Raw genomic sequence first — 12,668 nt, 5'->3', positions numbered from 1 at the left:
CCTTCAAATTACACTCCATGCAGTTTGGCTTCAGAGCGAAACACTCCACAGAAACGGCCAACTGCTTTCTTCTGGAAAATGTGAAGTCCAAGATGGACAAAGGGGGTGCTGTTGGGGCTGTGTTTCTGGACCTAAGGAAGGCTTTTGATACTGTTAACCATGAGATTCTCATCACAAAATTGTCCAAGTTCAACTTTTCCCCTGATGCCTTGAGATGGATGAAATCATACCTTGAAGGCAGAACTCAGTGTGTCAGAGTGAGCAATGAGCTGTCGCCCACTCGTAGCTATGATGTGGGCGTGCCCCAAGGGTCAATACTGGGGGCCCTCCTGTTCAACCTGTACATTAATGATCTGCCTTCTGTCTGTACTGGGTCTGAAGTTCAAATGTATGCAGATGATACAGTGATATATGTGCATGCAAAGAGCAAACAACAAGCTGCACAAGAACTCACTACTGTAATGGTCCAGGTTACAAAGTGGCTCAGTGACTCGTGTTTGCATCTCAATGTGAAAAAAACTGTTTGCATGTTCTTCACAAATAGGGCAACAGATGCTACTGAGCCAGATGTCTATGTGTCAGGGGAGAAGCTCCAGGTGGTATCCGATTTTAAGTAGCTTGGCATCATACTTGATTCCAACCTCTCTTTTAAAAGCATGTGAAAAAGGTCATTCAAATAACTAAATTCAACCTAGCTAATTTCCGATTTATACGAAATTGTTTGACTACAGAGGTAGCAAAACTGTACTTCAACTCTATGATACTCCCCCACTTAACATACTGCTTGACTAGTTGGGCCCAAGCTTGCTGTAACAACATTAAAACCTATTCAGTCTGTCTACAAACAGGCTTTCAAAGTGCTTGATAGGAAGCCCAATAGCCATCATCATTGTCACATCCTTAGAAAGCATGAGCTCTTAAGTTGGGAAAATCTTGTGCAATACACCGACGCATGTCTTGTATTCAAGATCCTTAGTGGCCTGGCTCTCCCTCCACTCAATATTTTTGTTAAACAGAAAACACAGACATATGGCAGCAGATCCACAAGGTCTGCCATGAGAGGTGACTGTATAGTTCCCCTAAGGAAAAGCACCTTTAGTAAATCTGCATTCTCTGTGAGAGCTTCCCATGTCTGGAATACACTGCCATCAGACACACATAACTGCACCACATATCACACTTTCACAAAATGCTTGAAGACATGGCTAAAGGTCAATCAGATTTGTGAACATGGTCCTTAGCTGTGTGTTGCCGCTTTCCATGTTGTCTGTTGTCTGTAGCTTGTGAAGTGTGGAAACACTTTGTTGCTTTTATGAATTTTGTCTTGCTGCTTTTTGTTCTATGTTGCTCTGTCTGTATGCTACGTCTTGCTTGTCCTATGTTGCTCTGTCTGTATGCTATGTCTTGCTTGTCCTATGTTGCTATGTTTTGTTTGTTCTATGTTACTATTGTCTATATTGTAATTGTTTTTAATAACCTGCCCAGGGACTGCGGTTGAAAATTAGCCGGCTGGCTAAAACCGGCACTTTTACTGAAACGTTGATTAATGTGCACTGTCCCTGTAAAAATAAAAAATAAACTCAAACTCTATACTCAAACTCAGTGTATACCACGTGTATCCTGTACATTCAACTAATAAAACCTGAAACTACACAGTCTCAAGGACAACCTAGAGAACTGTGACCAAAACAGAATGAAAAAATAGAATGTAAATACCACCAGGGTAATACTGCCACTCTGCTGTGCGTTTGTGTGTGTGACAACCAAGTACTGTGACTTCCACAGTACTACAACATTTTTTTTCCTCCTAGACTGAATGGATGCATTTGATCATCCATGTACAGATGAGTAGAAATGAAGAAGGGAGTTAATAAAATATTTCCTGTAGGGACCCAAGTTTTTTCTGACCATGTGATGTGACCTGGAGTGGAGAAAATATGTAACCTAATTAAAGGGTTGAACTAGGGCCCAGTTTGTTCTAGTCAGGTCATGTGGTTACCCTTAAACATAGAACTAAATCTGTATTAGGCCCTACCAGATCAATAAATTCTCATCAATGTCCACTTTAATACAATTTATACTGTATTGTGTTTAAGCTGGAGACACACAATATATGTTTTTATATTTCCTGGAAGTATCCTGTGAGAAAAGGTAGAAAAGCAAGAGAGCTCTATACATAGACCTACAGAATAGTATGAACAAAAAAACTAGGAAAAAGAACAAGGTCACTTCAGTTAATTTCCCAGTTGAACCTTTTGGGAGTGTCTTATGATGAGATTTTGTAGAACTGTCGCTAGAAAAACTCAAGACTAAGTCATCTCAAAAAAATCCCTTCTTAATAATGAATACATGAATCCCAAACAAAACCTATTTTTTTATCCATTCTTCAACAACCTAAATATCTTCATTAACCCACTACCAAACCCTTTTTTTCTGTGCTTGTCGAGCAAGTGACAATAAGGTATAAGCCTGCATCAATATTAGACAGTGGAAGAACTCAATTTCATATAGGCCTGCCTACCATCCTTTATTAGTGTCCTCATTCCAGCGATCTCCACTGAACCCTAGCCTGAAGGCCCAGCATCATACTGCCCCCTTTTTCTCTCTCTCTCACAGAAGAACCATCAAACAGGCAAAGCATCAATACATGATTAAGATTGTATCCTACTACACCGGCTCTGACACTCATCGGATGTGGCATGGTTTGACTCTTTCTCCTTGGTGAGGATCAAAGGTGCCAGATCATCTTGGCACATGGCAGACAGATAGCCAGACCCCCCCCCCTCCCACAGGAGAGGAGAAGGGGGAGTTGGGTCAGTTTTATGACTTAACAGCCGGTCATAAATAGTTTGCAGAAACTCTCCTTCCTTGCCCTGCAGTATTGGGAAAGAAATTAATTTATCTACAGAAGACCTTTGCCACCTTAAAATTCTAATGGCCAGAGAATTAACTTTGGAACAATATTCATGAGACAGGAATGGTAAGAACAGTCCGTTGGGATCTAAAGAATAATCCTGTCATATTGTTTATTATTTTGTGATGTCACTAAGGGCGGTATGACAAAGTAACTATAACTCTGAATGTGTACACATCCTATGTATCAAATGTTGTATAAAATATATGATTAAATATGAAAATACTTTTGTGAAGATAACAATGTGATTTTAGCCTTCTAAATGAGATAATTGCTTTTCATATAAACTTGTGCCCTGTCAGTAGCCATGCCCAAGTGAGCTCAGAGTTCGTGTCAGCAAGACGGAATGCCCCCTTTGGACAGAGTTCTTAAAAAGACTCTCTAATGAAATTTACATTTGACCATCAGCATGAACTGAACCTTACAAAGTGGTTTAAACTCTACAGACCAGAAAACACTCTCGAGCGGCTAGATGTTCTTTACCATTCGGCCATGAGATTTGCCACCAATGCTCCTTATAGGACACATCACTGCACTCTATACTCCTCTGTAAACTGATCATCTCTGTATAACCGTTGCAAGACCCACTGGTTGATGCTTATTTATAAAACCCTCTTAGGCTTCACTCGTCCCTATCTGAGATACCTACTGCAGCCCTCATCCTCTAAAGACAACACCCGTTCTGCCAATCACATTCAGTTAAAGGTCCCCAAGGCACACACATCCCTGGGTTGCACCCCTTTTCAGTGTGCAACAACTAGTGACAGGAACGAGCTGAGTTTTAGTTTTTTTTAACTAAAACTGGAACGTATTATTTCCATCTCTTCATTCAAAGACTCAATCATGGACACTCTTACTGACAGTTGTGGCTGATTTGTGTGATGTATTGTTGTCTCTACCTTCTTGCTTTTGTGCTGTTGTCTGTGCCCAATAAAGTTTGTACCATGTTTTGTGCTACTGCCATGTTGTGTTGCTACCATGTTGTTGTCATGTGGTGTTGCTGCCATGCTGTGTTGTCATGTTGCTGCCATGCTAAGTTGTGGTCTTAGGTCTCTCTTTATGTAGTATTGTGGTGTCTCTCTTGTCGTGATGTGTGTTTTGTCCAACATACAGTTGAAGTCGGAAGTTTACATACACCTTAGCCAAATGCATTTGAACTCAGTTTTTCACAATTCCTGACATTTAATCCTAATAAAAATTCCCTGTCTTAGGTCAGTTAGGATCACCACTTTATTGTAAGAATGTGAAATGTCAGAATACTAGTAGAGAGAATGATTTCTTTCAGCTTTTATTTCTTTCATCACATTCCCAGTGGGTCAGACATTTACATACACTCAATTAGTATTTGGTAGCATTGCCTTTAAATTGTTTAACTTGGGTCAAACGTTTTGGGTAGCCTTCCACAAGCTTCCCACAATAAGTTGGGTGAATGTTGACCCATTCCTCCTGACAGAGCTGGTGTAACTGGGTCAGGTTTGTAGGCCTCCTTGCTCGCACACGCTTTTTCAGTTCTGCCCACAAATTTTCTATGGGATTGAGGTCAGGGCTTTGTGATGGCCAATCCAATACCTTGACATTGTTGTCCTTAGGCTATTTTGCCACAACTTTGGAAGTATGCTTGGGGTCATTGTCCATTTGGAAGACCCATTTGCGACCAAGCTTTAACTTCCTGACTAATGTCTTGAGATGTTGCTTCAATATATCCACACAATTTTCCTACCTCATGAAGCCATCTAATTTGTGAATGTGCACCAGTCCCTCCTGCAGCAAAGCCCCCCACAACATAACGCTGCCACCCCCATGCTTCACAGTTGGGATGGTGTTCTTCAGCTTGCAAGCATCCCCCTTTTTCCTCCAAACATAACAATGGTCATTATGGCCAAACAGTTCTATTTTTGTTTCATCAGACCAGAGGACATTTCTCCAAAATGTATGATATTTGTCCCCATGTGCAGTTGCAAACCGTAGTCTGGCTTTCTTTATGACGGTTTTGGAGCAGTGGCTTCTTCCTTTCTGAGCGGCCTTTCAGGTTATGTCGATATGGGACTCGTTTTTACTGTGGATTTAGATACTTTTGTACCTGTTTCTTCCAGCATCTTCACAAGGTCCTTTGCTGTTGTTTTGGGATTAATTTACACTTTTCGCACCAAAGTACGTTCATCTTTCGGAGACAGAACGCGTCTCCTTCCTGAGTGGTATGACGGCTGCGTGGTCCCATGGTATTTATACTTGCATACTATTGTTTGTACAGATGAACATGGTACCTTCAGGTGTTTGGAAATTGCTCCCAAGGATGAACCAGACTTGAGGTCTTGGCTGATTTCTTTTGAATTTCCCATGATGTCAAGCAAAGAGGCACTGAGTTTGAAGGTAGGCCTTGAAATACATTCATGGGTACACCTCCAATTAACTCAAATGAGGTCAATTAGCCTATCAGAAGCTTCTGAAGAAATGACATAATTTTCTGGAATTTTACAAGCTGTTTAAAGGCACAGTCAATTTAGTGTATGTAAACATCTGACCCACTGGAATTGTGATACAGTGAATTTTAAGTGAAATAATCTGTCTGTAAACAATTGTTGGAAAATTACTTGTGTCATGCACAAAGTAGATATGCTAACCGACTTGCCAAAACTATATTTTATTAACAAGAAATTTGTGGAGTAGTTGAAAAACGAGTTTTAATGACTCCAACCTAAGTGTATGTAAACTTCTGACTTCAACTGTATATTTAAAAAAAAGATCCCAGCCCGCGTCCCTGCAGGAGGCCTTTTGCCAGGCCCTCATTGTAAATAAGAATGTGTTCTTCACTGACTTTCCTACTTAAATGAAGGTACGAAAAAAAACATAGGTTCCACAAACGACATAAGACGACGATGTGCAGGGTCGCGAAAAAAAATGTGCTGTTGATTAGCGATTGTCAGGTAAAAAAAAATCTACATGTTTTCTATCGACAAAGAGCGCTTCAAAAACGGTTTATTCGATTGTGGGGTTGGAATATTGTGAGAAGTCAACAACATATTTGGTGAGAATCACAAGATAGGGTACAAAGTCAATTATATTCTAGGGACAGAAGCCTACATTAGGTGTTCAGTTTTCAGTTACAGCATTATTTAATCTGCAGTTGTTATTTTGCTATTTTACTTTTTTACAAATAATATTTAGATGTTAATAGTATCTTCTGATGACAATTATCACATATTTTAACTAAATACAATCTATTAACTTCCAAATATATGTAGATATATGTAGGTACAGTATCTAGTTTACCGATTACACGTTCTGATGGAATGTCTTGTCCTTTACTTTGTAAAAACCTTGATTGCATCGAGTGAATGTTGGACAAATATATTGGTTCCTTTCTAAACATAGCAATGTGAATGCAAATAGGACTGGGACCACAAATATGTGAAGTGAACTGGCAAGAGTTGAGTCCTTATTCAAAGGCAAATGCTGTGTGAGTACAAAGATAACTGAGTTATTGTTCTTTTTACCCAGTTATCTTTAAAGGGGACTGAGATCGGTTATTTTGTTGTGGACTATATGTGAAAACACCCAAAGTTATGCAGCCTCTCTCCATATTTTGTATTTTTTATTTATTTATTATTGCTAACATTATTGTTTTTAGTTTTGAGTAAGCTAGTTATTATGCAATTCATGACACACAAAGGGATGCTCGAAACTCTGACACATCGTGGGCGTTGCCAGTTATGGGCGTTACCTGTAATGTATCGTCGTGACTACGCGGTCTCATGGGAATGAGAGTTTCCAAAAATGCCAGTGAGCTGATGGTGCTGGGGAAGAAGGAGGTGACACCGCGCACCGAGCCTACTTCCTCAATTTATCCTGGAGTTACAGACTCTCTAGCTCCACACACTTATGGGAAGTCTACCAAAGTAGTGCCTGAAACAGGTGGATTCTCCCTCGCACAGCATATTGTTTTTTTTTTGTTCTGAGAAGGACCGGAATCACCACAAAATGAATTCGCTCTCAGCTTGGTTTTGGAGTGAGAGTTTCTGGCTTCCACCGAATGTTACTTGGGCGGAACTCGAGCACCCACCACCAGGAGAGGAGTACCCCAGAGCTGACCAGCTACTCTCATGCTTACCGCTTGCTTTTGGCGTGTTGGCTGTCAGGGTGTTATTTGAGAGGTAGGCTATGTAACAAAGTAACGTGTATTGACGTGTCTTTGTAAACAAAAGATTTCCGCATTTGATATGTGTCAAAGATTTAGCGGTATAAACCAAGACCAAGTCCTTGGCTAAACTGATTGTGTGTGTAGTTTGTGTGCGCGCGTTTAGTAAGTGCCAGTCAGAGGAACTAATTAGCGAATTGCCTTGGGCCATGATAGGCCTATAAGGAGGCATTGTTTTCTGATGATAGGTCCCCAACACTAGTCTATATCATTTAGACTATTGACACAAACACTATTGTGGATAATACTATTAGTTACTGTGTGTAGGCCAAAAGTAAGCTACGAATAGCCATTGAGTATACGTTTGGATCATAGTTGTCTTGTTTAACCTGAAGGGTAGCCTAATTTAGGGGGGGGGGAGAATGTGCCACTGGTGTGAGAGAAACCGTAACCCTTCTGGCTACATTGACCTGTGCTATATTAAACGCCATAGAGTCACTTAGTAACCAGGTTTTGAGTAATCTCTGTAACCAATAAATACAATCTCGCGAGTAATTTGGTCAGCTGCACTGATGCTAATCTTTGTAGAGGGACGAAGTTCACGCAAATTGACTGCTGCAAGTGACATGGCCATTGGATTATATTGTGTGCATCTCTAACGGCTAAAATGTCTATTATGTGTCCTTTTCTTTCAAAGTCCTTATCTTTGTGTCCCTTTTGACTGTTTTGATGTGAAATAAGCAACGGAACTGGTAAAAGTAAACAGTCGATGTGTCTATCCATATTTGTATTTTATTTCAACTTGATTTAACTAGGCAAGTGAGTTAATTACAAATTCATAATAACAGTGGGTTAACTGCCTTGTTCAGGGGCAGAAAGATAGATGTTTACCTTGTCAGCTGGGGGATTCAATCTAGCAACCTTTTGGTTACTGGCCCAAAGCTCTAACCACTAGGCTACTGCCCCATCTGCTTTCTATTAATTATCCATCTGATTCCAGATTATTGTAAATGAGGGTGAAGGATTGGGAAAAACAAGATTATTGATGATATGCACTACTGGTGTTCTCTTCTGTGCACCGCAGTAGAATTGGATGCTGGCTGTCTGCTTATCCAAATAGGTAATTTGAATTCTCTGCATAGCAAGGCCTCTCCTGAACAGATGCTTTCTGAAATGTTTGCTGGGCATATGTTTAGGCCTAGGTAGTACATTGGATTGTGTGATAGGAAGGAAGTGAATGTTGTTTGAATGGGTCAAAGAGGCAGTACACTGAGGTCGGGGAGGTCTTGTGATAGACCTCAGTTTGCTGGTTAGTGTCTGTCTCACTCTCAGCTAGGAGCTTTCTCCTCCTGACCCACCGCCCTCTCACATGACAGCTCATCAGCCTCCTCTGTTTAGAGTTAGTGCTACATTCCTCCTCATACTCTCCCTCTGACTGTCTGTTTTCCTCCACATCCCTTTCTCATTCTAACTGCTTTTCTCTTACACACACACACACCCACTGCACATAAAATACATTTGTGGGTAAACTGTGAAGGCGCCGTGTCTGTTTGTGGAATAGGCCCCTGGTGAAAGCCATGATCTTCTCTGCTGAGGTTTCTGGAGAACTGTTGGTACTATAGAGCCAACCCTGTGTCCATGTTTAATATTGCTCTCTCTCTCTGGTGCTGTGTGTGTGTTTAGGCTAGTAGCCAAGCCTTGTGCCAACATACTTCAGATTCAGGCTGGAGAAAGCCGACGAGCCCAGCCCAACGCTGTCCTGGAGAGGGTGTTTACATCCACAACGGTACTTAAAGCATTGGTCTCATACACTGCTGCTGGGTGGGCAAATGCAGCATTGTGACCTGAAATGTTTCTTATGTTATTGCTCACGATGTAAAAGCAATTCACCACATGTAAACTAACGGGATGTTCTGTAAATGCAAGTGGATTAGTGGAAGTAAAAAACCAACCTATCGTAGATGTTTTCCACGCTGGTGAACTTGATTTTTACTTGCTACTTGGGAAAGTGTGATCAGAATTTGGTTACTGTCCAAAGCCAATTAGCTCTGTTAGATGCCAGTCTGTTTTGTCTGTAGCCAACTTTCCTTTGACTTGTTTAGCAGGGCAGCAATGTAGTGTTTTTGACTCTAAAGCAGTGTGTCTGTCTCCTGTGCCTTTTCCTCAGAGTCCAGAATCGCGGCGGATCGAGGGGCTCTCTAAGCAGCTGGACTGGGATGTACGGAAAGTCCAGAGATGGTTCCGACTCCGGAGGAACCAGGACAAGCCCAGTACACTCACAAAGTTCTGCGAGAGCATGTAGGTTCTGAAAAGTCTTAATCAATCTAGATGCACTAGATTCAGCATTGCTGTTCTGTTCTGTTTCTTTTCTTTATGTTTCCTTTGCTGTTTGTTTTGCATCATAGGTGGAGGTTGACATTTTATACCGGTATATTTACCTATGCAATTCGCTATCTCTGGGTGGTGAGTTGAATTGACTTCTACTGTACTACACTAAATAACTTTAATATAATTAAAACACACTTTAAATTGAAAGGAGCCCTTTTAAAATTGTTACTATAGGAAAGAAAGTAACAATAAGAATAACATGCTGACTATGCAGATCGCTTTCAAGAGGAAGTCCTATTGATAAGCATTGTTATCCTCTTTGATTATCTTTGACATGTGCATGTCCTCCTCTAGTCTCCTTGGATGTGGGACACACGGCAATGCTGGTACAACTACCCATTTCAGGTGAAGGATCTACATACCAAGTACCTATATACCATGATCATTCATCTAAATAGTCAACAGATGAAGATTCAATTCCTAACCCTAGGGGTTGTTCATGTTCTCAATATGTCCCACTTTTGCTAAGGATACCGTGTTATTGTTCTTCCTTGCTTCCACAGACGCTGAGTCCTGGCCAGTACAACTACTATGTAGCCGAGCTGGCCTTCTACTGGTCCCTCATGTTCTCCCAGTTTACAGACATCAAAAGGAAGGTGAGCCAGGTGACTGGTTTGGAGGGGCACGGTGGGTGGACTTGTAGTGGGGTAGGTGGACATTGAAACTGCAGCTATTGTGCTCCCCTCTCTCAAAAACACTAATCCTACCACCACTTCAGTCAGTGGCTTTCATTCATGCTAATTGGCCAATCTATTGTAGCTGGTATGCAAGCCATTTAAATCCACTTGATTTTCTGGAAAGTCTTTGGTCGTTTAGCAAGAATTGTTACCAGTATGTCCTGTTTTTGTTACTTCATTTCAGAGACACTTTCGTCTCACTCTAGGTTAGCAAGGTAATTATTGTTTTGTATTAGAAGGCCTACGATACTGTGTGAACTCTGATGAACAGGTTCGACGCAGCAGTGAGTTTCTATAGAGGCATAGTTTGGGACAGGAGTTGATGTATGAAGCACTAGCCCAGAGTCCAATCCTACTGAGAGTCGACCTAATCCATTGTCACATGGGTGCCGCTGGAAGAGGTAGAATTACATTAGCACTGTGTTGTTCTCTGGTAGTGGGTCAAGGGGAAAGGAAGATGTTTTATTTGTATCACTTCGCAAGTTTTGCATGTTGTAAAGTTTTCCAATGCTCTTATGTTTGACCCTAGCATCTTTGTACATCATTACAAATGCAAAGATCCTTAAGCAGGACCAATGAAGACCAACACATTGCAAAATCATCAAGTCGTTTCAAGTTAAGAAAATGTACTCGGTACATGCGACCTAGTTTAATATATAACTAAAAGTATCTGGTGAAGTTTCTAGGAGATCATTAATCATGTGTGGAAGAATTCTCATTGCCAAGCAGGTGCAGCCTTTTCAAAAGCTGGTGACGACATTGTCAGGTCAATGAACTTGTTGGGATGGTTTAATAGACCAGGTTGTTGTGACCTTGGTTCCACTCAGTAATTCTATGCGTTTTATTGGAATGAAATGGCATGTGTGTAAATAGTTCCCCTTCCCCCTCTCTCCCCCCTTGTCTACCTCTATCTATCCCTCTATTTATTTGTTTACCTTTGTCCTCTGACAGGATTTCCTCATCATGTTTGTCCATCACCTGGCCACCATAACTCTCATCACCTTCTCCTACTGTAACAACATGCTGCGAATAGGCACTATGGTCATGTGTGTCCATGATGCCTCCGACATCGTGCTGGAGGTAGATAAAATGTCAAGTGCCTATACCAGAGCCATGTATTTAGAGAGTTGGCCAATGCGGTTTCTGCATTTTGATGTACTTACATGGCACTTCAACATTCTGTGGCAGCCATGTTAGCACCTCATTAACATTGCATGGGGAATATTTAAACAATGCTATGTAACTGAATGTCTAGAATTAGAACAATATTTAAAAATGAATTTTCTTTTCTAAATATTTGGCTTTGGCCTATGCTATACTGTATGTGTAGAGCTGTCTTTTTATGGGCTGAGGTGGTTCCACACACAACTGAAATATTATTTATGGTGTGTGCGTGTGAGAGTACGGGGTTTCACCCTGGCGTGTGTTTACTCTGTGTTTGAACAGCTGTGTGCACTACTGCTGCACTTAGTTAATACCTGTTTAACTGGAATCTGACTGTTTAACATGTCTGTTTACCAAGGTACAGCGAGAGGTGTCATTGAAGGAGAATTAAACATGTTTGCTGGTTTGCTATCTGTACTCATGTGTCTATTCATTTCCTTCCCCCCCAAGTTGGCCAAGTTGGCCAATTATGCAAAGTACCAGCGGATTTGTGACACCGGCTTTGTAGTATTCAGCATCGTCTTCTTCATCACACGACTTGTCATCTATCCCTTTTGGTAAGGGGGGTACATATTGAATTATGCAACAAGGCACAGAGCTGCGTTATCTAACTCCAGCCATTCTGTCCTCAGCACTATAGGATAGATGTATAATTAATTAGATTTCTATAAAAGGATTTGGCTCTTTGGCGTCTCCTTGTGACGGTGCCCTGGTAACGCGTGTGCTTGGTTGTGTGTGTTGAAGGATCATATACAGTGTGCTGGTGGAGAGCTGGGAGATTGTCGGTCCGTACAGGTCCTGGTGGCTGTTGAACGGCCTGCTTCTGGTCCTGCAGTCTCTTCATGTCTTCTGGTTCTACCTCATCGCTAGAATCGCCATCAAAGCCATATTCAAGGGCAAGGTGTGTTTAACTTTACTCCGTCTGAATAATAGTGAACCTATGGTAGCAACAGTGATAGTTTGTGTAATATGCTCATGTTGTAGACCTAAAAAATAAACATTGCCAATATTGAAACATTTGTCCTTCTACACAGACCACCTGTTTAGGTTTAGGGAGGAAAAACAGTAATGCGTAGATCTGATTCCTTGTATGATATGATTCCTTTGCAGACTATTCATTGTTACTGAGCACAAACTCTGTCCCTTTTTAAAAGGTGGCGAAGGATGACCGCAGTGACATTGAGAGCAGCTCAGAAGAGGAGACGGACGGCAATGTCAAGAGCAGGAACAAGTCACATCCCAACGGTAGCGAGCAATCACCAAAAAAAGAGAACGGGACCAATGGCTTCGCCAAAGGTGGAACAAAAGACCACTGAACACAGGGAGAGGTGATTATGAACTGGACACGGAGGTCTCTGAAATGGATCCCCTCTGCTGTGTGTCACTAAAA

The 12,668-nt window shown here is 41.3% G+C and overlaps 1 protein-coding gene across 1 annotated transcript; it reads left to right on the top strand.

Annotated features, from left to right (window-relative positions):
• The first annotated feature begins 6,677 nt into the window (after positions 1 to 6,677).
• LOC124045635 (ceramide synthase 5-like) lies at positions 6,678 to 12,606 on the top strand. The gene is made up of 10 exons (XM_046365080.1): positions 6,678 to 7,065; positions 8,733 to 8,835; positions 9,217 to 9,347; positions 9,455 to 9,512; positions 9,732 to 9,782; positions 9,941 to 10,033; positions 11,066 to 11,194; positions 11,729 to 11,835; positions 12,023 to 12,179; positions 12,433 to 12,606. The coding sequence occupies exons 1-10, from the start codon at positions 6,893 to 6,895 to the stop codon at positions 12,592 to 12,594; spliced, it is 1,164 nt and encodes a 387-aa protein (XP_046221036.1). The 5' UTR covers positions 6,678 to 6,892; the 3' UTR covers positions 12,595 to 12,606.
• Positions 12,607 to 12,668: the final 62 nt, after the last annotated feature.

The sequence above is a fragment of the Oncorhynchus gorbuscha genome, linkage group LG10 (genome assembly GCF_021184085.1).
Source record: "Oncorhynchus gorbuscha isolate QuinsamMale2020 ecotype Even-year linkage group LG10, OgorEven_v1.0, whole genome shotgun sequence".
NCBI classification, from domain to species: Eukaryota; Metazoa; Chordata; class Actinopteri; order Salmoniformes; family Salmonidae; genus Oncorhynchus; species Oncorhynchus gorbuscha.
The sequence above is the reverse complement of the archived record's forward strand: the minus strand, read 5'-3'. Positions and strand labels throughout refer to the sequence as shown.